The 24965-nt window shown below is 57.8% G+C and overlaps 1 protein-coding gene across 1 annotated transcript; it reads left to right on the top strand.

The window, feature by feature from the left end:
• The first annotated feature begins 8302 nt into the window (after window positions 1–8302).
• FBXL6 (F-box and leucine rich repeat protein 6) lies at window positions 8303–23438 on the top strand. Its single transcript, XM_065398243.1, has 10 exons — window positions 8303–8386; window positions 10046–10476; window positions 15231–15389; window positions 15607–15670; window positions 16072–16203; window positions 16754–16861; window positions 17396–17509; window positions 19287–19518; window positions 22213–22453; window positions 22955–23438. The coding sequence occupies exons 2-10, from the start codon at window positions 10358–10360 to the stop codon at window positions 23121–23123; spliced, it is 1338 nt and encodes a 445-aa protein (XP_065254315.1). The 5' UTR covers window positions 8303–8386; window positions 10046–10357; the 3' UTR covers window positions 23124–23438.
• The last annotated feature ends 1527 nt before the right edge of the window (window positions 23439–24965 follow it).

Below are 24965 nucleotides of genomic sequence, written 5' to 3'. Positions count from 1 at the left end.
GAGCTGAGCGCCAGGTGCTGGGATAAGAGCATCGAGCACCTCGACAAACCTCGCACGGCTCCTTCCCCGCAGGCAGCGTGCGCCAGGCCAATTGTGCAACGGGGCCTGCGGGAAGTTGTGCAATGGGTGTTTCTGAGCGGGCAGAGATCCACCTGCTCCCAGTTTAACATGACAGCTACCAACAGCAGCAGCTTTCAGCGGTCGGCAAACAGGGCGGCTAAGAGGGGAGTTTAAGTGGGAGTGAGTCTCATTGGAGGAGAAGGTACCTGTACTTGCGTCTGTCTTTGTGGTGCTTGTGTGTGTAGAGGCCTGTAGGGGCAGTGTGCTGAGCCCCGAGCCCTGATTAGGGGGCGGAGCCTGGCTGATTAGGGGACCTATAAAAGAGGCCTCCCAGCCAGGCAGCGAGCAGCTAGCAGCGGTCGGCAAACAGGGCGGCTAAGAGGGGAGTTTAAGTGGGAGTGAGTCTCATTGGAGGAGAAGGTACCTGTACTTGCGTCTGTCTTTGTGGTGCTTGTGTGTGTAGAGGCCTGTAGGGGCAGTGTGCTGAGCCCCGAGCCCTGATTAGGGGGCGGAGCCTGGCTGATTAGGGGACCTATAAAAGAGGCCTCCCAGCCAGGCAGCTAGCAGCGAGCAGCGGTCGGCAAACAGGGCGGCTAACAGGGGAGTTTAAGTGGGAGTGAGTCTCATTGGAGGAGAAGGTACCTGTACTTGCGTCTGTCTTTGTGGTGCTTGTGTGTGTAGAGGCCTGTAGGGGCAGTGTGCTGAGCCCCGAGCCCTGATTAGGGGGCGGAGCCTGGCTGATTAGGGGACCTATAAAAGAGGCCTCCCAGCCAGGCAGCGAGCAGCTAGCAGCGAGCAGCGGTCGGCAAACAGGGCGGCTAACAGGGGAGTTTAAGTGGGAGTGAGTCTCATTGGAGGAGAAGGTACCTGTACTTGCGTCTGTCTTTGTGGTGCTTGTGTGTGTAGAGGCCTGTAGGGGCAGTGTGCTGAGCCCCGAGCCCTGATTAGGGGGCGGAGCCTGGCTGATTAGGGGACCTATAAAAGAGGCCTCCCAGCCAGGCAGCGAGCAGCTAGCAGCGGGCGGCAAACAGGGCGGCTAAGAGGGGAGTTTAAGTGGGGAGTTTACAGGGGGAGGTGGAAGGGGTGGAAGGGGAGGCAGGAGGGCGCGGCAGTCGGTGTGCTCTGTTCCCTCAGAGGCTGCAGGCAGAGACCATAGCGGCCATGAGCCAAGCAGCAGGGGACACAATGCAGATGAAAGCATGTAGCAGCTGCGGTATGTATATAGTCCTAGCAGGTGCAACGGATCAGAGGTATGTTTGTATGAAATGCCGCCTACTTGCTCTGTTAGAAGAAAAGGTTCGGGGGTTGGAGATGCAGGTAGAGACCCTGGCAGAGTTTAGAAGGGGGTTTGAACAGCTAATGGAGGAAAGGCAAGGGGTAATTGAAGGGGAATGCTCGGGGGTGCAGGTGGAAGCGGGGGCTATGGTCTGTGAGGGGGGAACGTCAGGAGGACAACAAGAGCAGTGGAAGCATGTGACCGTGAGAAGCAGGCCAAGGAAAAGGAGGGCTAGTGAGGGGGAAATAGAACTCAGGAACAGGTTTGGGTGTTTGGCTAACGAGGAGGGGACGCAGCAGCTGGTAACTGATGGTGGGAGGCAGAGGAAGAAAAGAAGGGCAGCTAGTCCAATAGACAGGGGGGAGGAGTTGATGGAGACAGCACCAATACTCGGCCCCGGGAGGATACAGGGTGGCAACAGGGGGACTATAAGGGTAAATGGAGACAGACAGGACTTACGGCCGCAGGGAACAGGGGATAGACTGGTAGATCGCGCTGCCCCTAGGCAAAGGCAGGTGTATGTGATTGGGGACTCCTTACTGAGGAGGTTAGACAGGCCTGTGACCAGGGCGGACCCGGAAAACAGAAGGGTGTGCTGTCTGCCGGGCGCTAAGATACGGGATGTGGACCTGCGGTTGAAAAGGATCCTAAAGGGAGCGGGTAAGAACCCCTTGATCGTCCTTCACGTAGGAACGAATGACACGGCTAGGTTCTCGCTAGAGAGAATCAAGGGAGATTATGCAAGGCTGGGGAGGACACTTAAGGAAGTTGAGGCTCAGATTATCTTCAGTGGGATTCTGCCTGTTCCTAGAGAAGGACAGCAAAGGGCAGACAGAATTGTGAGGATAAATAGCTGGCTGAGGGAGTGGTGCTATAAGGAGGGCTTTGGGATGTATGGCCACTGGGAGGCTTTCGGGGACAGACAGCTGTTCTCGCGGGATGGACTTCACCTGAGTAGGGAAGGAAATAGACTTCTGGGAGGGAGGCTGGCTCATCTCATCAAAAGGGCTTTAAACTAGGAACTTGGGGGAGACGGTTGGGAGATGTCCAGTTAATCTCCACGCCAGATTCCAACACTGAAAATGAGGGCAAAGAGATAAGCGCAAATATAGATAGGGGTAGGGAATTGGACACTAGAAGGAGGGGGCGGATGGACACTAGGGGGTCCGTACCAAAATGCATAACTAAGGAGAAAAAGGACAGACAGCATACGGTAAGATGTTTATACACCAATGCGAGAAGCCTAGGTAACAAAATGGAGGAACTGGAGCTCCTGGTCCAAGAAATGAAACCTGATATCATAGGAATAACCGAAACATGGTGGAACGGTAGTCATGACTGGAGCACAGGTATCGAAGGGTATGTGCTGTTTAGGAATGACCGGAAAAAAGGTAAAGGTGGGGGTGTGGCACTGTATGTGAATAATGAACTAAAATGTAAAGAAATAATAACTGATGGAATGGATAAGACAGAGTCTGTCTGGGCAATGATTACACTGGGTAAAAGAACTACTAGAGCCTCCCCTGAGATACTGCTTGGGGTGTGCTATAGACCGCCGGGATCTAGCCTGGATGCGGACAGAGAACTATTTAATGTTTTTAAGGAAGTAAAAACTAATAAGAGCTGTGTGATCATGGGGGACTTTAACTTCCCAGACATAGATTGGGGAACAAATGCTAGCAACAATAATAGGGCTCAGATGTTCCTAGACGTGCTAGCAGATGAATTCCTTCAGCAAGCAGTAGCTGAACCGACAAGGGGGGATGCCATTTTAGATTTGGTGCTGGTGAGTAGTGAGGACCTAGTTGAGGAAATGATAGTAGGGGACAACCTTGGCTCGAGTGACCATGAGCTAATTCGGTTTAAACTAAATGGAAGGATTAACAGAAATAAAACTGTGACTATGGTCTACGATTTCAAAAAGGCCAACTTTAATAAATTAAGGCAACTACTTAGGGAAATAGATTGGGCTAACATACTTAGAGAGCTAAAGGCAGATGAGGCCTGGGATTATTTCAAGCTGAAGTTGCACGCGCTGTCAGAGGCCTGTATCCCGAGAAAGGGGAAACGGTTAGTGGGCAGGAGAATTAGACCTAGCTGGATGAGCGGGCGTCTCAAAGGGGCGATTAAGAAAAAACAGAAAGCGTACAAAGAATGGAAGAGGGGGCTGATCGGTAAGGAAACTTACCTTATTGAGGTCAGAGCATGTAGGGATGCGGTGAGAAAGGCCAAAAGCCGTGTAGAGTTGGACCTCGCGAGGGGAATTAAATCCAATAGTAAGAGGTTTTATAGCCATATAAATAGGAAGAAAACAAAGAAAGAGGAAGTGGGACCGCTGAAGCATGTAAATGGAGTGGAGATTAAGGATACTCTAGGCATGGCACAATATCTAAATGAATATTTTGCGTCGGTATTTAATAAGGCTAATGAAGGGCTTAGGAATAGAGGGAGCGGGATAGAGGGGAATAAAGGAGGGGCGATTGACATTACAGTATCAGAGGTGGAAACCAAACTTGACCAGCTAAATGGGACTAAATCAGGGGGACCAGATGATCTCCATCCTAGAATATTGAAGGAGCTGGCGCGAGAAATTGCAAGCCCCTTGGCGATAATTTTTAATAAATCTGTAAACTCGGGGGTGGTACCGATGGACTGGAAAATAGCTAATGTGGTTCCTATTTTTAAGAAGGGGAAAAAAAGTGACCCGGGTAACTACAGACCTGTTAGTTTAACTTCTGTAGTATGCAAGGTCTTGGAAAAAATTTTGAAGGAAAAAGTAGTTAAGGACCTTGAGGTGAATGGCAATTGGGACAAATTACAACATGGGTTTACGAAAGGCAGATCGTGCCAAACCAACTTGATCTCCTTCTTTGAGAAAGTAACAGACCTTCTAGATAAAGGAAATGCGGTGGATCTAATTTACCTTGATTTTAGTAAAGCGTTTGATACTGTCCCACACGAGGAATTATTGGTTAAATTGGAAAAGATGGGGATCGATATTAAATTCCAGAGGTGGATAGAAAACTGGTTAAAGGGGAGACTGCAGCGGGTAGTACTGAAAGGGGAACTGTCGGGTTGGACGGAGGTCACCAGTGGGGTTCCTCAAGGTTCGGTTTTGGGTCCGATTTTATTCAATCTATTCGTTACTGACCTCGGAACCGAATGTAGGAGTGGGCTGATAAAGTTTGCGGATGACACGAAGTTGGGAGGTATTGCCAATTCGGAGAAGGATAGGGATATTCTGTAGGGAGACTTGGATGACCTTGTAAATTGGAGTAAAAATAATAGGATGAGATTTAATAGTGAGAAGTGTAAGGTGATGCATTTAGGGATGACTAATAAGAATTTTAGTTATAAGTTAGGGACGCATAGGTTGGAAGTGACGGAGGAGGAGAAGGACCTCGGAGTCCTGGTTGATCGTAGGATGACTATGAGTCGGCAATGCGACATGGCTGTGAAAAAAGCTAATGCTATTTTGGGATGCGTTAGGCGAGGTATTTCTAGTAGGGACAGGGAGGTGCTGCTTCCGTTATACAAGGCGCTGGTGAGACCTCATTTGGAGTACTGTGTGCAGTTCTGGTCTCCTATGTTTAAAAAGGATGAACTGAAACTGGAACGGGTACAGAGAAGGGCCACTAGGATGATCCGAGGAATGGAAAACCTTTCCTATGAAGGGAGACTCGAGGAGCTCGGTTTGTTTAGCCTAACCAAAAGAAGGCTGAGGGGGGATATGATTGCTCTCTTTAAATATATCAAAGGGATTAATACCAAGGAGGGAGAGGAATTATTTCAGCTGAGTAGTAATGTGGACACGAGAACGAATGGATATAAACTGGCCGTGGGGAAGTTTAGGCTTGAAATTAGAAGAAGGTTTCTAACCGTCAGAGGGGTGAAATTTTGGAACAGCCTTCCGAGGGAAACGGTGGGGGCGAAAGACCTTTCTGGCTTCAAGATTAGGCTTGATAAGTTTATGGAGGGAATGGTTTGAAGGGATTATGTGATTTTAGTCAATTAGTCATTAACGTGCCATCGCGGGTAAAATGAGGGTCCGGCTGTAGACTTTTGCCTGTATGCTCGGGGTACTGCTGATCGCCATATTTGGGGTCGGGAAGGAATTTTCCTCCAGGGTAGATTGGCAGAGGCCGTGGAGGTTTTTCGCCTTCCTCCGCAGCATAGGGCAGGAGTCGCAGGCTGGAAGATTCTGTTGTGGGTGGGTCAGCTTTTGTGGCCTGCATCATGCGGGAGGTCAGACTAGATGACCATATTGGTCCCTTCTGACCTTAAAGTCTATGAGTCTATGAGATCCAGCCCCAGCACTGATCTCCCTGCCCTCCTGCCGCAGGAAGCCGAGTCTGCTCCACAAACCAGGACTTCCTTTAACCTGAGCTAAATGGACCTGCCACTAGTGTCCCTGTGGAACTCCAGGGGCTCAGATGATGGGAGAAAGAAGGCGGCTGGACGGACCAGTTCTCGTTCATCCTAGAGCTAAATTACCCCATCGTACCTTTGGCCATCCGCAGTGCCCTTCTCTGCAGCCTCAGGAGATTCTCTCTCACGGTTGGGAGGCAGCCAGACAGCCCATGAGATGAGACTCCAGCACCACTCAAGGTCCCCAACACCTCCTGAGCTCTCTCCGGGCAAGTCCTGGAAATGCAGAGCCCTGCAGCGTGAGACACCATCTCCACCAGCACAAGTCGCCTTACCCATGGCCACGCTCACTCCCACCTGGAGCTGAGCCTCTCACACACCTTAGGGTCCTTGGTGAATTTCATCAACCCGCAGTCACTCCCTCCTCTAAATCTCTACAGCCCAGGGCCCAACACCCAAACAAGTCACCCACTATTAACCTCTATCCAAACAGGCCAGCTGCTGCTCACCACAGCTCCCTGCTTCGCCCCACCCAGCCAGCGGCCAACACACCACAACGCTTCCCCTCCTACCAGGGGTTATTCATTTCCCCGAAGAGCTTTTTATGGAGACGCCTTATCAAAAGTGTTGTGAAATCCCCACTAAGCACCCAATGGGCCCCTCTTATCTGCTAGTTTATTGGCTTCTTCTGAGAACCCCAGCCAGCCCGTCAGAGCTGCCTGATTGAGGACTGAGCCGGCTGGATCCGGACCAGTGACCCCCACCCCGACCGCATTCCTTATGGCCCGTTATTTAGGAGTTATAGATGCCAGTGGCTCTCAGCAGGGGTAGGTGCACCCCGGGGGTACTGAGAGGTCTTGCGGGGGTCCATCAGCTCATCTGGATAGTTGCATGGTTTTACAACAGGCTACAGAAAAAGCACTAGCGATGTCAGGACAAACTCAGACTTCACACCACGACTCGTGTCCACGGCTCTGTGCACTGACATGCACGTGCGATAGTTGGTTTATTTGATACCGACACGATAGAAATGAGAAGGGAAGCCGTTGCTCAGTCCTGGCCTGGCTGTGACACTGAGGTGAAACCTGGGGGCAGGGCAGACAAATCCGAGTCCTGCCAGTGGGGCAGGAGCCTGGAAAGGTCCAGAGCCGCTGGTCCATACAACGGCCTAAGAGCCTCTCACAGCCCCTGCCCCGGCCCACGCCCCACATCATGCCTGGGTGACTGGGGGCCCTGGGGGCTTTCCCAGCCCCCCTCCCCGGGCAGGAATCACCCCAGGCCGGGCCCCTGGCTCTGCCCCTGCCAGGGAGCTCCCCAGCCCCCCGGGTTGCCTGGGCCTGGAGAACGGCTCCCCCTGGCCGAGCCTCGGGCTCCGGGCCGCCAACGCTGCGGGGCTCCGGGCATGTCCCCCAGGGTCCGTCCCCACTTCCCCCCGTTCCCCTTCCTCATGGCCCCCCTTCCCAGCCCTCCCACCCCCACTTCCCCCATCCCCCTTCTCCCCCCAGTCCCCTTCCTCACGGCCCCCCTTCCCAGCCCTCCCACCCCCACTTCCCCCCATCCCCCTTCTCCCCCCGTTCCCCTTCCTCACGGCCCCCCTTCCCAGCCCTCCCACCCCCACTTCCCCCGTCCCCCTTCTCCCCCCGTTCCCCATCCTCACGGCCCCCCTTCCCAGCCCTCCCACCCCCACTTCCCCCGTCCCCCTTCTCCCCCCGTTCCCCATCCTCACAGCCCCCCTTCCCAGCCCTCCCACCCCCACTTCCCCCATCCCCCTTCTCCCCCCGTTCCCCATCCTCACAGCCCCCCTTCCCAGCCCTCCCACCCCCACTTCCCCCGTCCCCCTTCTCCCCCCGTTCCCCATCCTCACAGCCCCCCGTCCCCCTTCTCCCCCCGTTCCCCATCCTCACAGCCCCCCTTCCCAGCCCTCCCACCCCCACTTCCCCCGTCCCCCTTCTCCCCCCGTTCCCCATCCTCACAGCCCCCCTTCCCAGCCCTCCCACCCCCACTTCCCCCGTCCCCCTTCTCCCCCCGTTCCCCATCCTCACAGCCCCCCTTCCCAGCCCTCCCACCCCCACTTCCCCCCGTCCCCCTTCTCCCCCCAGTCCCCTTCCTCACAGCCCCCCTTCCCAGCCCTCCCACCCCCACTTCCCCCCATCCCCCTTCTCCCCCGTTCCCCTTCCTCACAGCCCCCCTTCCCAGCCCTCCCACCCCCACTTCCCCCGTCCCCCTTCTCCCCCCGTTCCCCATCCTCACAGCCCCCCTTCCCAGCCCTCCCACCCCCACTTCCCCCGTCCCCCTTCTCCCCCCAGTCCCCTTCCTCACAGCCCCCCTTCCCAGCCCTCCCACCCCACTTCCCCCCGTCCCCCTTCTCCCCCCGTTCCCCATCCTCACAGCCCCCCTTCCCAGCCCTCCCACCCCCACTTCCCCCGTCCCCCTTCTCCCCCCGTTCCCCATCCTCACGGCCCCCCTTCCCAGCCCTCCCACCCCCACTTCCCTCCTCCCCCCGCCTCCCCGGACCGCCACGTCCCCCCCCCCCGCTCTCTCACTCGCACGCGGCTCCAGCCTCCTTCCCGGTTCCGCGAGTGGGGTGGCCCCGCCCCGGAAGTGACGGATCCGGGATGGCGCCGCAACATCCGGCCTCGCGGGCCCCAGCCTGAGGAACCGGCGGCGCGCGCGGGGATCCCGGTCAGCAGCGCGCGGCTCCCCTGCCCCTTCCCACAATCCTCAGCGCGGGACCCCTGGGTTGCCCCACGGGACCCCTGACCACCACCCCTCCCCCACCGCACCCCGAGTCCCGTCCCCCTGCCCTCCCCCTTCTCGCCCCCACCCCACCCCGAGTCCTGTCCCCCCGCCCCCACCCGTCCCGCTTCTCGCCCCTCCCCCACCCCGAGTCCCGTCCCCCTTCTCGCCCCCACCCCACCCCGAGTCCTGTCCCCCCGCCCCCACCCGTCCCGCTTCTCGCCCCTCCCCCACCCCGAGTCCTGTCCCCCCGCCCCCACCCGTCCTGCTTCCCGCCCCTCCCCCACCCCGAGTCCCGTCCCCCTTCTCGCCCCCACCCCACTCCGAGTCCTGTCCCCCCCCACCCGTCCCGCTTCTCGCCCCTCCCCCACCCCGAGTCCCGTCCCCCCGCCCCTCCCCCTTCTCGCCCCCTGCCCCACCCCGAGTCCCGTCCCCCACCTCTCTCCACATTCAGTCCCCCTCGGAGCTTGCCAGGTCCGGGCTCCCAGGTTGCAGATTCAGCCGCATGTCTCCACCTGCGCCTTCCCCTCTGCCGTAGGATCAACTTTCCCCCTGGGCTGGACCCAGCAGGAGGATCCCAGCCCCCCAGCGCTGGCCTGAAGCAGTGCCATCCTCTGGCTAGAGCAGGGCAGGGAGAGCGCCACACCTCTCCGCCGCCAGTAAATTCACCCACCACATTGACATAAACGCAGATTTGCCCCCAGTGCCACGCCGGTTCCTGGAGTGTCACCCAGCTCCTGCAGCGTGCTCAGCCCCGAGTGACCCAGCAAGTCCACTCCCATGGCAGATCAGAAATGGGGCGCAGGGCTGGGGGTGACCCCAGGGTGAGAAGCCCTGAAGATAGGCAGATGTCTCCAGGGGCACTGGCAGGAGTTCATTGGGCGCTGTGTGGAAGAAGCGGGAAGTTAGGGCCGTGCATGTAAAGGCTCCTGGGAACAGTTATACTTTATTTCCCCTGTCGATCTCTCCGGGCTCTGGGTAGGTCACCCCCTTTGGGTTGGGTTAGAGTCTTTCTAGTTCAGGCTGGATCCAGACTCTCACTGGGGCGGGGTCTCTGGCATGTGTGATGCAGGAGTTAAGACTAGATGGTCAGGATGGTCCCTTCTGGCCATAAAATCCATTGATCTTTGTCGCAGAGTGTGGGGGACTCAGGGCCCTGCACCCCCGGCTTCCTGCGATTCACCGTGACTCTCAGCCAGCCAGTAAAGCAGAAGGTTTATTTAGACGACAGGAATACAGTCCAAGACAGGTCTTGCAGGCACAGACAACAGGATCCCCCTCAGTTAGGTCCACCTTGGGGTCCCAGGGTGCCCCAGCCCCCTTGGGAGGTCAGAGCCCCGTCTGCCTCCCAGCCATATCACCAGCCAGCTCCTGAAACTCTCTCTTCAGCGACCCCTCCCCCAGCCTTTGTTCAGTTTCCCGGGCAAAGGTGTCACCTCACCTCTAACCCCTTCCTGGGTTCTCATGTTACATGCTCAGGTATTCTCGGTCGGTCAGTCTCCCATCCCCCAATGCAGACTATCCTAGCCACACTCCCCTGTCAGCATTCACAGACCACAGTAAGAACAGTCCCAGTTCGTCACAATCTTCATTCCCAATTTACAGCTGGGGAAACGGAGTTGCAGAGAGGTGTCACCTGGGGTCGAACATCCCCATCAGAGCCGGGAACAGAACACACATCCGTCATTTCGAGCGCCACGCCCTGTCCATGGGTGAACACTCGGAGGCTGGAACCAGTGAATGAGATTCAGCTTTTGTCCTTGGCCTGTGTTGGTTTTCACTTAGCTGCCGGGGTGCTTCAGTAGGAACATGCGGCCAGGACCCGAACGCTCCTAGCAGGGATTGTCACCTGTCTTTTGTGCCAGAAATGTGTGGCCAGATTGTCCCTGCCGATTAGCCCAGCCGATACGGGCTACAATGGAAGAGCCCAGGGCAGCTGCTGGGGCCTCCTGGGGAGAGCGCCTCCCAGTAGAAATCCTGGTGCAGATCTTCCAGTCTTTGGTGGCGTCTGAGGGGGCCGTGCCCTTGCTCTGCAGGTATGTGGAGGTACTGGGAAGTGGGTTAGCAGGGACCATGCGGTCAGCACGGCACAGTCACTCAATGCTTACGGGAGCACGCTCGCGGGCTTCCTTCTCTTTGGGCTAGTATTCCATCCTTGCTTCCTGCTTTGCTGGGGTCGGAGGGAATGGGGGGCCGGGGTGATGAGAGGAGGGATGGTCTAGTGGTTAGGGCACTAGCTTGGGACTTTGGTTCCATTCAGATGATCACAACGGTCCCTTCCGGCCTTGGAATCTATGAATTCCTTGCTCCGTCACAGACTTTCTGGGTGACCTTGCGTCACGGACTCACAGGTCGTGCCCACTCTTGGCCCCGTGCGGTCCGTGGGGGGTGCCCCTTTCAGTGAGACAGCCCTTCTCGAGGGTCCACTCTCTCTCGGGGTCAGGCCCCTCCACCTCCTGGAGCCGCACCTCTCTGAGCCTTAGCACGTCTGTCTCTGCCGTGGGCCCCCTCAGGGAGTCCACGCGCTCTGGACCCCCAGGGCCTCCACCCCCGAAGGGGTTGATGCAACCCTGTTCTCTAGACCGGAGTGACTCTAAGCCAGCATAAAACAGGAGGGTTTATTGAGAGTTGAACACAGCACAGGAAACTCTCAGGGCCTCAGGCCTGGCCTCCCTCAGCACAGCACATCCCAGTCTCTCTGCATCCAGGTGGGCTCTGCCTGCTCCCCCTCTCCAGCCCAGAGCATCTGATATCACTGGCCCCAAGCCCTGCCTCTGTCCATTGTCTTCTATCCAGGTAAACAGGGTCGCCTGGGCTTCCTCTCCCCTCTTCCGTCCTCTGGCTGGAACCGCTGGTTAGGTCACCGGGGTCCTCTCTTCACAGCCCACTGTCCTCCCACTGGCCAGAACCGGCTGCGACTCCTGAGCTGGGCCTCCGGGTCGCCAGGTCACCAGTCGCTGAGGTATCCATTCTCCAGGCCATTGGCTGGGGTCCCAAGTTCCCTCGCTGGTCCTCTGTAACAACAAACTTCCTCTCCCCTCACCTCGTTAAACCAGTAACACCCAGGGAAACTGAGTCCCACCCCCTCCGCATGCAAACCATTGGAAAAACACGGAAAAACCAAGAAAATCCCCCACTTTGTCACACCTCGGGCAAGTCACTTAGGGCCAGCTTTGTAAAGATCTTGAAATCAATGGGAGTCAGGTACTAGACGCCTTTGAAAATCCCACTAGGCACCTAAATACCTTTAAAAATCTGGCCCTTTGTCCCTCTGCCTAAATTCCCTTTCTCTCCCTGCCCCCCAGGGCCGTTTGTGAGGATAAATTGCTAAATCCATTGAAGAGTGTGCAATGCTCAGATCCTCTGGTGATGGGGCCCGTACAGTGTATTCATTTAGATGGAATAAAGGGGCCCAAAGACTCAAAGGTGTTAACAAGACACTGTACCAGTCCAACATTAAATTGTGTTGAACAAGGTTCAGGGTTTGGTACGCAGAGACCTCAGCCTGCATAGTCCCATGGCAAACACCCCATTAAACGTCCTTTTCACCCTTATTAAAGACACAGAAAAGAAGGGAGGGGGATAAAATGTGAAAGCATTTGAAATGTCAGATCTCCCTTGTTCCCTTTCCCTTTAGCTGGAGCGAGTTTTTAGAACCAACCCCCGTTAGACACTCGTCTGGTGTTAAAGGGGCAATAACTGTCCGGGGAGGAAGAGCGAAGACGTTAGTAGAGATGGGCTGGAGCTGGCATTGTGGCTGATGTTAAAGTCCAATCCCGTTCCCTAAAAGACAAAACAAGACAAATACACTCACGAGGGAAGGAAAAAAGAGCAGCAAAGATGCAGCTCCCGTCTCTGGTGCTGACTCTCACTTGCAGACTCCCTGCTGGAGAAACACAGACCCAGCCCACAGTCTGATCCGCCACGCTGAGACCTGGCAAACTCGGACCAGCCTCAGGCTGTTCAGGACGTTGCTTAGCTGCGTCTCGTCACAGGCTCACAGCAGTGGTGGGGAATGAGCAGTCTTGTCCAGCTAAGCCAGCCTGTTGTGAGACAGAAGGGAAAAGGAGAGGGCTAGGAAAGAAAAGAAATAAGATGGGGAAGGAAAAGGACAGGTTAGGTTTGGGGGAGGGGAGTGTCTCACATCCCAGGTGGCATTCAGGATTCAGCCAGCGTTGGTAGAGGTGATGGTGCCATCTGGGTCCCTCTCTCTGGCCCACTCCGGTCAGGATACCTGTCAGGATTAGGATGGAGAAGGCACAGGGTGTCATGCTGGGTCCCAGGAGATGGTGCGGGTGGCAGCCGTGATGATGAAGGTTGCTCCTTCCCCAAAACTCAGTCAGACGGTGGTCCCGTCCCGTCCTTTCAGGCAGCCACTGCTGTGATCACTGCCTTTTCACACCCTTCCACATCCACGTGTGTTGTGAGACGTTAGTGTGAGACAATCGTTCACTCACTTTTCACAGTTGAGCTCACAACGAGGGTAACTTTCTAGGCTCGGTTATCACAACACGTTAGTACCTAAGACAGAGGGTAACGAGGGATGTGACGTGGTGGGATCGCAGGGTTAGCCTCTCTGATTCCAGATCCAAGCCGGTCCCTTCACTCATTGCAAGCTGGCTGTAACGGCTGGCACTGCAAACTGACCCTCCTGGCTCTGCAGGCCGAGCTAGACGCTCTCTGCCCCTGCCAGCGTCGCCACCGATGCAGGTTCTGCAGCAGGGAGCCAGCTGCCAATTCTGCTGGTGTTGGGGGAGGCAGAATCCAATGCCTCTCGGGATCATTGGCCCTGCATGCTGCCCTGGCCCATTGTAATGAATGCTCAGTAGAACATCTTCGAGACCTACCAGGAGCTGGGCAGTTGAGTACAAAGGGGGCACTTTGCTGACCCACAGCCTGATGCCTACAGCGATGGGATTCACTTACCAGAATAGTCCAGGCACCCTGGCATCGTGTGTCTATCACTGGCATGGCTTTGAACTCGTTTTGTAAAGCAGTAGTCCAGGAAGAGAAGACAGGCGGCCATGAGGGCTCTTCTCCCAGAGCTTAGAAACCCCTCACTTGACAACGTCTCTAAGTATTTCCGAGGCTCCTTTCACCATGTCGTGTTCTCCCGTCGTGTCTCTCCACCTTCCCCGGTCCCACCTGATGGGCTAACCAGAGCAGTGGTGAGGTAGCCCAATGCCTCGGGGGGGTCAGCCTGCAGTCCCTGTGTTATGGGTCTCCAGTACCCCCAGGGGAATCTTACATTGACATTCTGCACAGGTGCCCTGTGCCCCCAGCCGCTGGGCACTTGAACCAATCTAAATGGGCTTGGAAGGATTAGATTTGTACTGGTAAATAGCGGTAAACGTCGATTTCAGCATGCACACCCACAAACCGAGGAAAAGGTATTCCCAGCGCTAATAATCAACATGTACAGATGGGCAAAGTAAGAGAAGTGCTGCTTGTGTGTAAAGCGTGTTGTAATGCTGGTGCTAAGGGAGCTGAAGCAGAGGTGCCATTTAGGTAGCTTTAACTTTTGAATCTCAACTGCTACTTTCGTTAAATAATTATTGTCTGTGCTCAACCCCCACCCCGAATAATTTCACACAACTGTGAAAACGTAAATTGGTAAAAGTCTAAACAAAACCGGCTTACAAATAAACAGAATCCGAGAACGGTAGGACTGGCAGGGACCTCGAGAGGTCAGATAGTCCCGCCCCCTGCACTCCTGGCAGGACTAGGTATTAGCTAGACCATTGATATTATGTGTAAGAATTATAAAGAATAAAAAGTGAATTCTGCCAAGCCAAAATATAAACCTCCCAGAGCAGGGCCTGGCTGATAAGTTCAGGGTGTCACAGGGGGGCTGGGGGCAAACCAACCCCCAACCCTGTCATCTCAGTCCCCAGAACCCCGCTGTAAACCAACAGACTGAGAAGGAACTGGGACCAAAGTCAGTCCTGGGGCAAGCACTTGCAGCTCCCTGCTGAAGTCACCAGGTGTTGCTGCCACCTACTCCATGGCTGAATTTGGCCCAGTAGCTTGATCCTGGCCTTGAGGGACATCACCAGTGCGCGCTGGCACTCAACAAGGAGGAGGAGTGGCCAGAGTTGTGCTCCTCAGTGGAGATGGCCGGTGGTACCTATTGGTCAGCCTCGGGCACCTCAGTGCCGTGGACAGCTGGCCCTATAATGTGCAAAGTTTGAAAGCCTAAGAGCAAGGCCTTGAGACGGGCCTGGTGGATAATGGGTGGCCAGTGACGTTCACGGAGTGTGTGCATCACCGACTCTCCATGGGCAGAGGCCCCGGAGCCCACATCAGGGCCGGCTCCAGGCACCAGCTTGTCAAGCAGGTGCTTGGGGCAGCCACTCCGGAGAGGGGCGGCACGTCCAGCTATTCGGCGGCAATTCGGCGGACGGTCCCTCACTCCGGCTTGGAGCGAAGGACCTTCCGCCGCAGATAGCGATCGCGGCTTTTTTTTTTTTTTTTTTTTTTTTTTTTGGCTGCTTGGGGCGGCCAAAACCCTGGAGCCGGCCCTGGCCCACATGCGGCCTGTTCTGCCACCACTCCAGCCTGAGGGGCATTTCCAGGGGGCTCCCAGCGACGCTCATTGCTGTATTGGGTCACAGACTCGGGCGGAAGGGCTGGGGGAAGGGGTCTGACCCACCTGAAAAGCTCTGCCTGACCATTAGCTGGGCTCTCACCTGCTGGCGGTGGGCCCCTGGGGGCCCGCTGTGCTGAGATGGCTCCGCTACGTGTCTAAGCGGGCGTGTGCCATTGCAGTGACGGCTGTCTCCATCCCCAGGGTGGCCCGTGTGTGCCGGCTGTGGTACGGGGCAGCCTCCAATCCCGTGCTGTGGCAGAAGGTGTCAATCGGCTTCTGCTGGGTGGAGCCTGGCGAAAAGCAGCCTCCCCAGACCGAGAAGAGAATCCTCGGCACGATGGAGTGGCTGGTCCCGAACAGGTGGGTGCTGCGTTCTAGAGGGGGGTGTCCTATCCCCTGTGCATGACACATGCCTTGGCCCTCTCCTGCTGTGTCACCCCCACATTCCTTCCCACTCCAGCTCCCCTTAGGGGCTGGACGCTGCGCTGCCCCTCCTCCCTTTATACTGTCCTCTCCCAGGACGGCTGGATGCAGGCTGGCTCGGCAGCCAGATTAACTCTCTCTTTCCTCCATGCAGGTTTTCACTTCTCCGGGACTTTGCTCTTTGTCACTGGAAGAGCCACGTGTCCGTTGTCCTGCAGGTGAGACGGCAGGGGTCAGTTTGGCGTGATATTCTGCCATCCTTGGTGGCTGCTCCCCACGGGCAATGCCCTTCTGCCCTGGGACGCCGGCCAGCCCGCTCCGATCCCTGGTTTTGGATGGATGTAGCCATAGCTCTGTGAACAGGCGGCCTTCTGCGACTAAGAGCCAGTGGCACAAAGTACAAAGGATATCCAGCCCTCAGGCTCCGAGTTTCGGGCCCTCTCTGCTGTCAGTCACGCAGCCTCTGTCAGCACTGAGAGCAGAATCGTCTTCCTCGCAGGGAATTTAATTGGAGCGAGGTGGCGAACGTGAATCCCCCAGCTTGCGTGTAGCCCGCCTTTTACAGGGTCTGCTCGTGGGCTGGCAGGGCCGGCTGGCTCACTGCCCTCTCTCGTTACAGGCCCTTGCGGAGTCCTGCCCCCTTCTCCTATCCCTCAAGCTGACCCACTGCAATGGAGTGACCACCAAGTCCCTGAGCACACTGGCCGAACGCTGCCCCCGGCTGGAAAGCTTAAACCTGCAGAATTCCCAGGTAGGGGCGTGCGGGGCTCTGCTGAGCTGAGGGGAGACGGGGTCAGTTTAGGCCAGGGAGCCCCTGAGGCCTTCCCAGAAATACAAGGGGGCCATCCTGCGGGGCGATGCTGCAGCCACATCACTATTGCTACCTGCTGGGGGGGCGAGGCTAGGAAATGTGTCGTAAGGCCCATTCTGCCCAGCTCCCCAGGGGAGCACTGTGTGCCCTGCCAGAGAGGAGCCATCTGCCAGCCCTCTGGTCCCCTAGGAACGTGAGAACACTGAGCTACAGCCAGTCAAACCCACCGGGCCTGCGCTGAGACTGTCAACTCCATTGCCTGGGACAGCGCCCAGCCCCCTCCCAGACATGCCTGACGAGCCCCTTATCCTCTCCCAGACAGGGGCTTCCTAATCTGCTGTAGCCAACAGCTGTGTACAGCCATGGAGTTTTTTCTGTGGCTAATTAGCCAGCCCCTCCTCAGACAGCTTTGAGGGCGGTGCATGGCGTCTGGCTGCCTCGTGCTGGGTGGTAACCCCTCACTGGATGGCCTCCTCTGGTTTGTTCCCAGGTTGACTCCTCAGCTGTGGTGAGCTTTCTGGAGGCCGCTGGCTCTCGGATCCGGCAGCTCTGGCTGACGTACAGCAGCCAAACGAATGCCATCATCGCCACGCTCTCGGTAAGCCGGGCAAAGGCCGCCGGGGGAGGGGGAGTTGTAGAGGGGTTGGCCTTGCCCGAGTGTTCCCTGTCAGAGCTGGACTGCACCATACGTACGTGGGATGGGACAGTTTCTGAGCCTGCTTCGACAGAGGCTTATGAGACCCAGGAAGCTGCTTCTGCTGAGACTGGAACAACAAGAGGCAGGGGTTGAATTGGGAGTGGTGCTTCCCCAGGCTCCGCCCACAAGCCGGGCGCTCCCCATTCCCGACTCTGAAATGAGATGCCATTGAGTCAGTGTCAGATTTCCATTGTAACCATTCCTCTTCCTGGCAGCCCTGCTCAGCTGTGAAATGGTCAGCAGCTCACATTGCATCATTAGGTTTCAGAGTTAACACTCCATTGCGATGAACAGGGCAGATCGTACCTCTCAGGGCTGCTGTTCCAGGCTGTCTGCGGGTGTCATTGCATCCGTTACACTTGGGCCACATTGGGCGTGGGGCCTGACCGATCAGCCGGGAGTGCCTCATTCTCTGAACCTGTCGCCCCTCTGCAGAGCGGTTGCTGCCTTGGGCTGCAGCTCCTGGAGGTGACCACGGAGATCAAGCAGAGCAGCCAGCACCTCCAGCTCTCAGTAGAGCCCCTGCAGGCAGCCTGCCAGCAGCTGCAGGTACCCGTGAGCTCTGCTTCCTTCCTCTCTCCGCTTCCCCTACCCCGGGAACCCTTTGCCGCCCTGCAGCGCCAATGCTAGCTTATTCCTTCCCCCGCTGGGTGGGTCCTTGGACATGGCAATTCTGGGTTCACAGGCTTCCCGGAAGCTCAGGTCGGTTCATTCTCCTGCCCCTTCCCTGTTCGGTCTGCATCCCCCCCTGCATTGGCAGCTTGTGTGGCCACCCATGGCTGCAAATGGTGCTCGGTTCAATGCAGTGCGCTCGCCCAGTGTGCCCCTGCAGCCAGGAGAGGTCTCCTGACACCTGAGGGCGTCCCCTGCCACTGGGTGCTTTCTCTCTCTGGAGAGGCTGGGCAGTCCCTGGACGAGGGGCTCGCAGGTATTCACAGCCAGGCAGCTGCTTTTCAGCAGGTGATGCCTGCATGTCCTGGCATTGCTTTATGGCCGTGCATTGCCTTGCCCTCTCCCACACTGCCCCCTGCTGGTGGGAGACCTCCCAAACCCTAGGTACCAGGCACCCCTTCAGATCCCTCCTAGAGACTTGCTTCTTCCCTAGACCCTCGCCCGTGTCCGGAGCTCTGCCCACCCCAGCGGTGTGTGCCAGTGACGTCATGTCTGGAGCTCACCCCTCCTCCAGTTTCCCTGGGCATCTGGGCAGACGCAGCTCAGACGATTGTGGTGCACGCTGCCCAGGGCAGGGCCGGTTTTATTGGTGCTGTGCCAGCGCTGGCATGTGCCTTCCCAGTGCACATCCAGGGCCTGGTTCGTTTCCGGACGGCCCTGAGCAGCCTGGCTGTCTCAGGGGTCGCCTCTCCCACTCTGCCCATTGCAGCTCCCTTCTGGGACAGGACTTCAGGGTGTCCTCAGAGGAACCCCTTCCTGCCTGCTGCTTGAGCCTGTCCAAGCCAGTTCTAGGACGCAGTGCAGGATCTGTTTGTTCCCTCTGTCTTCTGATTTGCGCCTGGAGCAGGGTGTCTGTCACCCCATGGGAGGCAGGCAGGGAGGGGAGGAGGTAGGGTTGATCTGCACTGGCTGTTTTAATCCTCCTGTGCCCTCCTGTCCCCATGATGGGCACGGTGTACATGCATGGAATAGAGACAGCTATAGTCCAAGGGTACCGCTGTTCCCAGCATGCAGTGCGTTTGGCTGCATTGCATGCTGGGATTTGTAGTTTCCCCGGGGTGCACTGTAGAGCATCAGGAGCTGCACCTGGTCAATGTTTGCTGCCTACTCTTTAAAGCAGCCCTGAGTGGAGCAGGGCAGGGGCTGCTCCTGCCGATAGGCACGAACTTTCCCTGGCGCCGGTGAGTGCTTGCGCCCCCTTGGCCTCGCCCCGACTCCACCCTTTCCCTGCCCCTGCCCCATTCTAACCCCTTCCCCAAAGTCCCCGCCCCCTCCCTGCCCCTATTGGACCCCTTCCCCAAATCCCGGCCCCAGCCCGGCCCCACCTCTTCCCCGAGTGCACCGCGTTCCTCCCCCTCCCTCCCAGCCACGCAAAACAGCTGTTTTGCGGCGCAAGCGCTGGGAGCTAGGGGGAAAAAGCGGGCACGCGGCGCGCTCAGGGGAGGAGGCGAGGCGGAGGTGAGCTGGGCGGGGGGGCGGGGAGCTGCCGGTGGGTGCTGAGCACCCCCCAATTTTTCCCCGTGGGTGCTCCAGCCCCGGAGCACCCAGGGAGTCTGCTCCTATGCTCCTAGTAGTAGCCATCGTTGTCAGCCGATTGGGAGGTTGTTGTCTGGGGTTGGTGGGTCATTCCTGCCCCCATCTGTTTCCCTTCCAGGTGCTGCGTCTGCTCAATGTGGTCTGGTCCCCGAAGCCAAGCCCTCGGTTCGTCCCCACCTCCTTGGGCTTCCCACAACTAGAGGAGCTGTGCCTGGCCTCCACCTCTTATTCCTTTATCAGTGACGGCGTCCTGCAGAAGATCCTGCAGGCCTCCACCAGGCTGCGGGTACTGGATCTGCGTGGCTGCTTCCGCGTGACACCCAAGGGGCTGCAGGAGCTGCCGTGCCCTGGTAAGCCTTGGAGTCCCCCTCTCTGGGGAGGAGGAGGGGGGTGTCTCGTGTGGAGGACAAGTGCATCTGGTGCAGCTAGGGACAGTCTTTCTGCCTTCTGGTGAGGCCCTGAGCCTAATGTGTAGCACCTGCGGCTCATGGGACCCTCCTGCCCGGCCCCTGAGCTCCTGGCCCGGGAGGCTAGTCCCTGGCCCCTCCCCTGCTGTTCCGCCTCCCCCGCAGCCTCAGCTCCCTGCGCCGCTGGTGCAATGCTCTGGGCGGTGGGGCTGCGAGTTCTTGCCGGGCAGCTGACTCGGAGCTCTGTGCTGCGCGGTGGCGTGGCTGGCTCCAGCCGGGCGGCGCGGCTGCCTGTCCTGGTGCTCTGGGCGGCGCGGCTGTAGTGCCGCCAGCCACCGGTGCTCCAGGCAGCGCGGTAAGGGGGCAGGGAGCAGGGGGGTTGGATAGAGGGCAGGGGAGTTCAGGGTGGTGGGCGGGGGTGTGGATAAAGGTCGGGGCCGTCAGAGGGCGGGGAACAGGGGGGTTGAATGGGGGCAGGGGTCCCCGGGAGGCAGTCAGGAAGGAGGCAGGGTTGGATGGGGTGGCAGGGGGCAGTCAGGGTCAGGGAGAAGAGGTGGTTGGATGGGGAAGTCAGGAAGGAGAGGAGGGGTTGGAAGGGGCGGGGTGTCCAGGGGCGGTCAGGGGATGGGGGGGGGTTGGATGGGACAGGAGTCCCAGGGGGGCTGTCAGGGGGTGAGACGCGGGGGGGGTCAGATAGGGGGCGGGGGCCAGGCCATGCCTGGCTGTTTGGGGAGGCACAGCCTCCCCTAACCGGCCCTCCATACAATTTCGGAAACCCGATGTGGCCCTCAGGCCAAAAAGTTTGCCCGCCCCTGGTGTAGATGCCGGAGAGCTTTGGTTCTGTGCCCGGTCCTTGGCCGGCCCCTCTGTGCAGCACTCAGGTGAGGAAGCGCTGTCGTCCACCTGCCTTGTCGAGGTCTAGGGGGGCCTTGGACTCTGTGGAATAGTAGTTGCTATCCGCCCCAGAAATGGCTGCATTGCAGCAGGGCTTTGGAGTAGGTGAGCCTTCAGAAGGACAGCCTTTACAGACGTGTAGGGTCCTGCTTCCTGCAAGCTTTGCAAGGCCAGTGCGTGCTACCGTTTGAAAGGACAGCAGCAGAGTGAGGGGGCAGAGAGCGGAGATGAGCTGCTGAGACCCAGGGGAGGCACTGCAGGCTCTTTAGAGAGCAGCTGCTGAAGAGGAGAAGGCTCTCGCCCCAGTGGTGGTGAGTTCGGGTGGAGGCACACAGGAGGCCAGGGTTAGAAGGGGGGGAGGAGAGAAAAAAGGTCTCTGAGTTTGGCTTGAGCAAAGTCCACTGAGGGATTTCTGAATAACATCATGGAGGCCTAGAGCCAGAGGTGGATTAGAGGCACTGGTGATCGCTAGCTAGCTGATACTCCGTGTGTATAGAGAACTGTGGGTCTGTGGTGCTCGCAGCCGTCTGCAAATGGGAGGTGGTGTCAGTGTCATCAGCACCCTTATGCAGGTGGGGAAACTGAGGCATAGAGAGGGGGGATCTAACCCGGGAGTCCCGGCTCCCAGCCCTGTGCCCTGAGCACAGCTGACACCATTGTAAACGTGGCAAGGCCCACTGGGGTGCCTGGTGCTGTGGAAATGGGAGAGGATATAGTTATTCTAAAGCAACCCCCATCGTATAAGAACGGCCAGACTGGGTCAGATCAATGGTCCATCTAGCCCTGTAGCCTGTCCTCCGACTGTGGCCAGTGCCAGGTGCCCCAGAGGGAATGAACAGAACAGGGCAATCATCCAGTGATCCATCCCCCATGGTCTACTCCTAGCTTCTGTCAGTCAGATGTCTCAGGTGATCATGGGGCTGCATCCCTACCCAGCCTGGCTAATAGCCACTAATAGTCCTAGCCTCCAGGAACTTACCTAGTTCTTTATTGAATCCAGTTACACTTTTGGCCTTCACAACATCCCCTGGCAAAGAGTTCCACAGACTGACTGGGCGTTGTGTGAAGAAATAGTGCTTCTGTTTATTTTAAACCTGCTGCCTGTTAATTTCATTGGGTGACCCCTGGTTCTTGTTATGTGAAGGGATAAATAACACTTCCTTATTCCCCTTCTCCACACCAGTCAAGATTTTATAGACCTCTATCGTATCGCCCCTTAGTCGTCTCTTTCCCAAACTGAACAGTCCCAGTCTTATTAATCTCTCCTCATAGGGAAGCCATTCCATACCCCTACTCATTTTTGTTGTCCTTCTCTGAACCTTTTCCATTTCTAATGTATCTTTTTGGGGTTGGGGCAACCAGAACTACACGCCATATTCAAGGTGTAGGTGTACCATGGATTTATATAGAGGCATTATATTTACTGTCATATTATCCATCCCGTTCCTAACATTCTGTTACCTTGTTTGACTGCCCCTGCACATTGAGTGGATGTTTTCAGAGAACTATCCACAGTGACTCCAAGATGTTTCTTGAGTGGTAACAGCTAATTTAGACCCCATCATTTTATAGGTAGAGTTGGGATGATGTTTTCCAATGGGCATTACTTTGCATTTACCAACATTGAATTTCATCTGCCATTGTGTTGCCCAGTCCCCCAGCTTTGTGAGGTCCCTTTGGAACTCTCGCAGTGCCTGGGACTGAACTCTCTCGAGTAACGTCGTATCTCTCTCCGCATCCCAGATCTAGAGCAGCTGTACCTGGGCCTGTACTGCAGCAATAACCACCTGCTCCTGCCCTCGGTGGGCAGCCATCTGCTCACCTGGAAGTGGCACCACAGCCTGCAGGAGCTCGATCTGGCAGGGCAGCGCTTCAGCGAGCACGACCTGGAGTGCGCCATGGCCGCCTTCGGGCAGGGCAGCAGCCGGGCAGCCCTGCGATCCCTCAACCTGACTGGGACCAACGTCACCGTGAGCACTGTCAGGTGAGTGCCACCAGAGGGGCTGGGGGCAGCCAGCTGGGAGCCCCCTGCTCTTCCAGGCTTGGTGCTCACCGGCCATGGCTGCGTTCCCCCCGGGACCTGAGCTGCAAAGCCTCCCTCTCGCCCGGAGAGCTGCTGTGTGTAACTGACTCTCTGCATGGCTGGCTCGCAGTTCAGCTGCTGCAGCCTCCTCTCCCCCGAAAACCAGCCTCTCCTGCTCCGCCGGCCTCCGCCCCCCGAGTCCCTTCGCTGCCCCGCTCTCCTTCCGCACTGCGGCCCTGTCCCGCTGCGCCGCCTCTTCCTGGCTGGGCCCTTCTGCTCAGCTCCCACATGGCCTCCCACCTTCTCTTGTGCCACCACTGGCATGTGGGCCGGCCCCTGGCCTCCTTCAGCCTCCCACCATGGCTCCGCTCCGCGCTGGGTCTGCCGCCCCACGTGCTAAATCTAGGGGGAAGCCCCATGTAGCCGAGGGATGCAATTCGAGGCATTTCCGCTTCCCCACAGTGCCCTGATCATCAGCTGTCCTGCCCTGAGCTACCTCAACCTGTCGTCCTGCCGCTACCTGCCCCAGGGCATGAAGAAGGTGTATCGGGGCCAGGACGACATCCACCAGTGCTTGAGCAAGCTGCTGGCCAGCGCCGACGAGCCGGCCGCTGCACAGGATACGTCGTAATGACACCAGCACCTCCCCTCTCCAGAGACAGGCCTGAGGCCCAGGCCTGTGCCAGGAGCAACCCCACGCACAGGCTGAGTGCCAGGGGCTGGTGTTTCGCTGGGACGTTCCTGGCAGCGTGGGTGGCACCTGGGCACCCACCTGGTGCTGTAGCAGCAGGCAGCCTGTTCCCCCGGGAGGAGCAGCCGTGCCTGGTCCCCCGCTCCCCATTTTGATAGCGCCCCCTTTTTGTATGACGTTCCTCTTGGATTTGTCAGTGTTTTACTGTCCGGCGCAGCGCCCGGTGCTCCAAAATAAAGGGCTGTTCCTGCAGGGAATTCATGGGTCTGTCCCCAGGGCCTGGCGCTCACCGTGCAGGGAGGGACTTGCCCGCTGCTGCAGCCTGGCAGGGAGTCAGAGCCCTGGGGAGGAGGAGTGGGGAGCTGCAGGCCACCAAGCCCAGTGGATTCCAGCAACCACATGGCTTTTGTAACCCAGCTTCTCAGGGGAAGGGGTGTTTCTCCACCCGGGGGCTTCGGGAGGCTTGGAGGACCCCAGGACACACACAACACTTCTCTGGCCCAGGCCTCTCCTGAGCTGAATTCCTAGGCTGGGTTGTGGCACTTGTCAGGGTTTCTGGGGTGAATCGCTACCACCGGCTCATAGCAGGAGGGAGCCCTGTGTACGCCCCCCCCAGGGAAATTCCCCAGCCTCACTCCTTCTTTCTACAGGCTAGCAATTTACACACCCGCCTCGTTATACCCGAGTGCCCAGTCCCCGTCTTCTGGACACCCGCAGTGCACCCAGATCCGCTGCCTCCATGGACACAGCACCCCAGTTCACAGCTCTCACCCCAGTTCATCACTCTCCTGAGCACCAGGCCCGAAGGTTTCTAGAGAAACCAAACTGAAGTTTCTTTAACAGAGCTTCAGCCGAGATTCAAATGAAAGCCAGTAGAAGGGGTTGGAAACGTAAGGTTCTAGGCAAGCGAAAAACAAAAGACGCAATCAAAAGTCGACACTTGTTAGCAAGTCCCTTTCCTGTCATAGGGGATTTCTCGCCCCCAGGCCAGTCCTTGCAGCTGGGGCCCACTGGTCACCAGACACCTTCCCCCTCCCCAGACAAAGTCTGTCCTGTAATGGAGAACCACTTCTGCTGCTTATATAGGCACAGGTGCGTGGCTCTGAGCCCAGCGCCTCCTCTTCCAGGAGCTCGCCTGGGTTCTCTGGCCAGGCCAGCCTGTCTCCACGGCTGTCCCTTGTTCTCAGCGTGGCCTGCGAGAGCTCACACCTGCCTGCTCGGGTGACAGGTGTGAAAGGCAGGACCCTGCACATCGCATCCCTCGCAAGTTCTTTCCCGTCCAAACCTCTTGCCGTGACCACGGCAGCCAGCCAGGTCTGACCCCACTCGCCCCTTCCGTGAGGTATTGTATTGAGACGATGGCGGATACAGGGGTGGGGTTGCCAGGGAGCCGGTTTTCGACTGAACATCTGGTCGAGAAGGGAAGCTGGCAGCACAGCTGGCGGGATGTTAAAAGTCCAGTTACCTGCAGTAACCGGCCTCCGCCACCCGGGGGCGGGAAGAGCAGCTGCTGCTGGGGCCTGGAGCTACGGGTCTGTTCGGCGGCTGCTGCTCTTCCCACCCCGGCCTGGCCGAACTGGCTGCGCCCGGACTGGGCTCCAAAGTACCTGCCGGAGCCGTGTGGGCAGGGTAACCTATCTGCCCCCCCGCCGTGCCTCGATTTCCCCAGCCCTCGCTCTAGGGACCAACCCCCCCACTGTGCCTCAATTCCCCTCCCCAGCCCCTCGCTCCAGGGACTGACCCCCCCTGCCACTGTGCCTCGATTCCCCTCCCCACCCCTCG

Source organism: Emys orbicularis, chromosome 2 (genome assembly GCF_028017835.1).
Source record: "Emys orbicularis isolate rEmyOrb1 chromosome 2, rEmyOrb1.hap1, whole genome shotgun sequence".
In the NCBI taxonomy this organism is placed as follows: Eukaryota; Metazoa; Chordata; order Testudines; family Emydidae; genus Emys; species Emys orbicularis.
This window is presented reverse-complemented; position numbering and strand designations above follow the sequence as displayed.

Excerpts from the sequence above, each read along its gene's own strand:
- FBXL6 (XM_065398243.1), top strand. The coding sequence starts at position 10,358 with ATGGAAGAGCCCAGGGCAGCTGCTGGGGCCTCCTGGGGAGAGCGCCTC. Across the intron at positions 10,477-15,230 it reads GCCGTGCCCTTGCTCTGCAG|GGTGGCCCGTGTGTGCCGGC; the intron begins GTATGTGGAGGT and ends CTCCATCCCCAG. Across the intron at positions 22,454-22,954 it reads GTCACCGTGAGCACTGTCAG|TGCCCTGATCATCAGCTGTC; the intron begins GTGAGTGCCACC and ends GCTTCCCCACAG.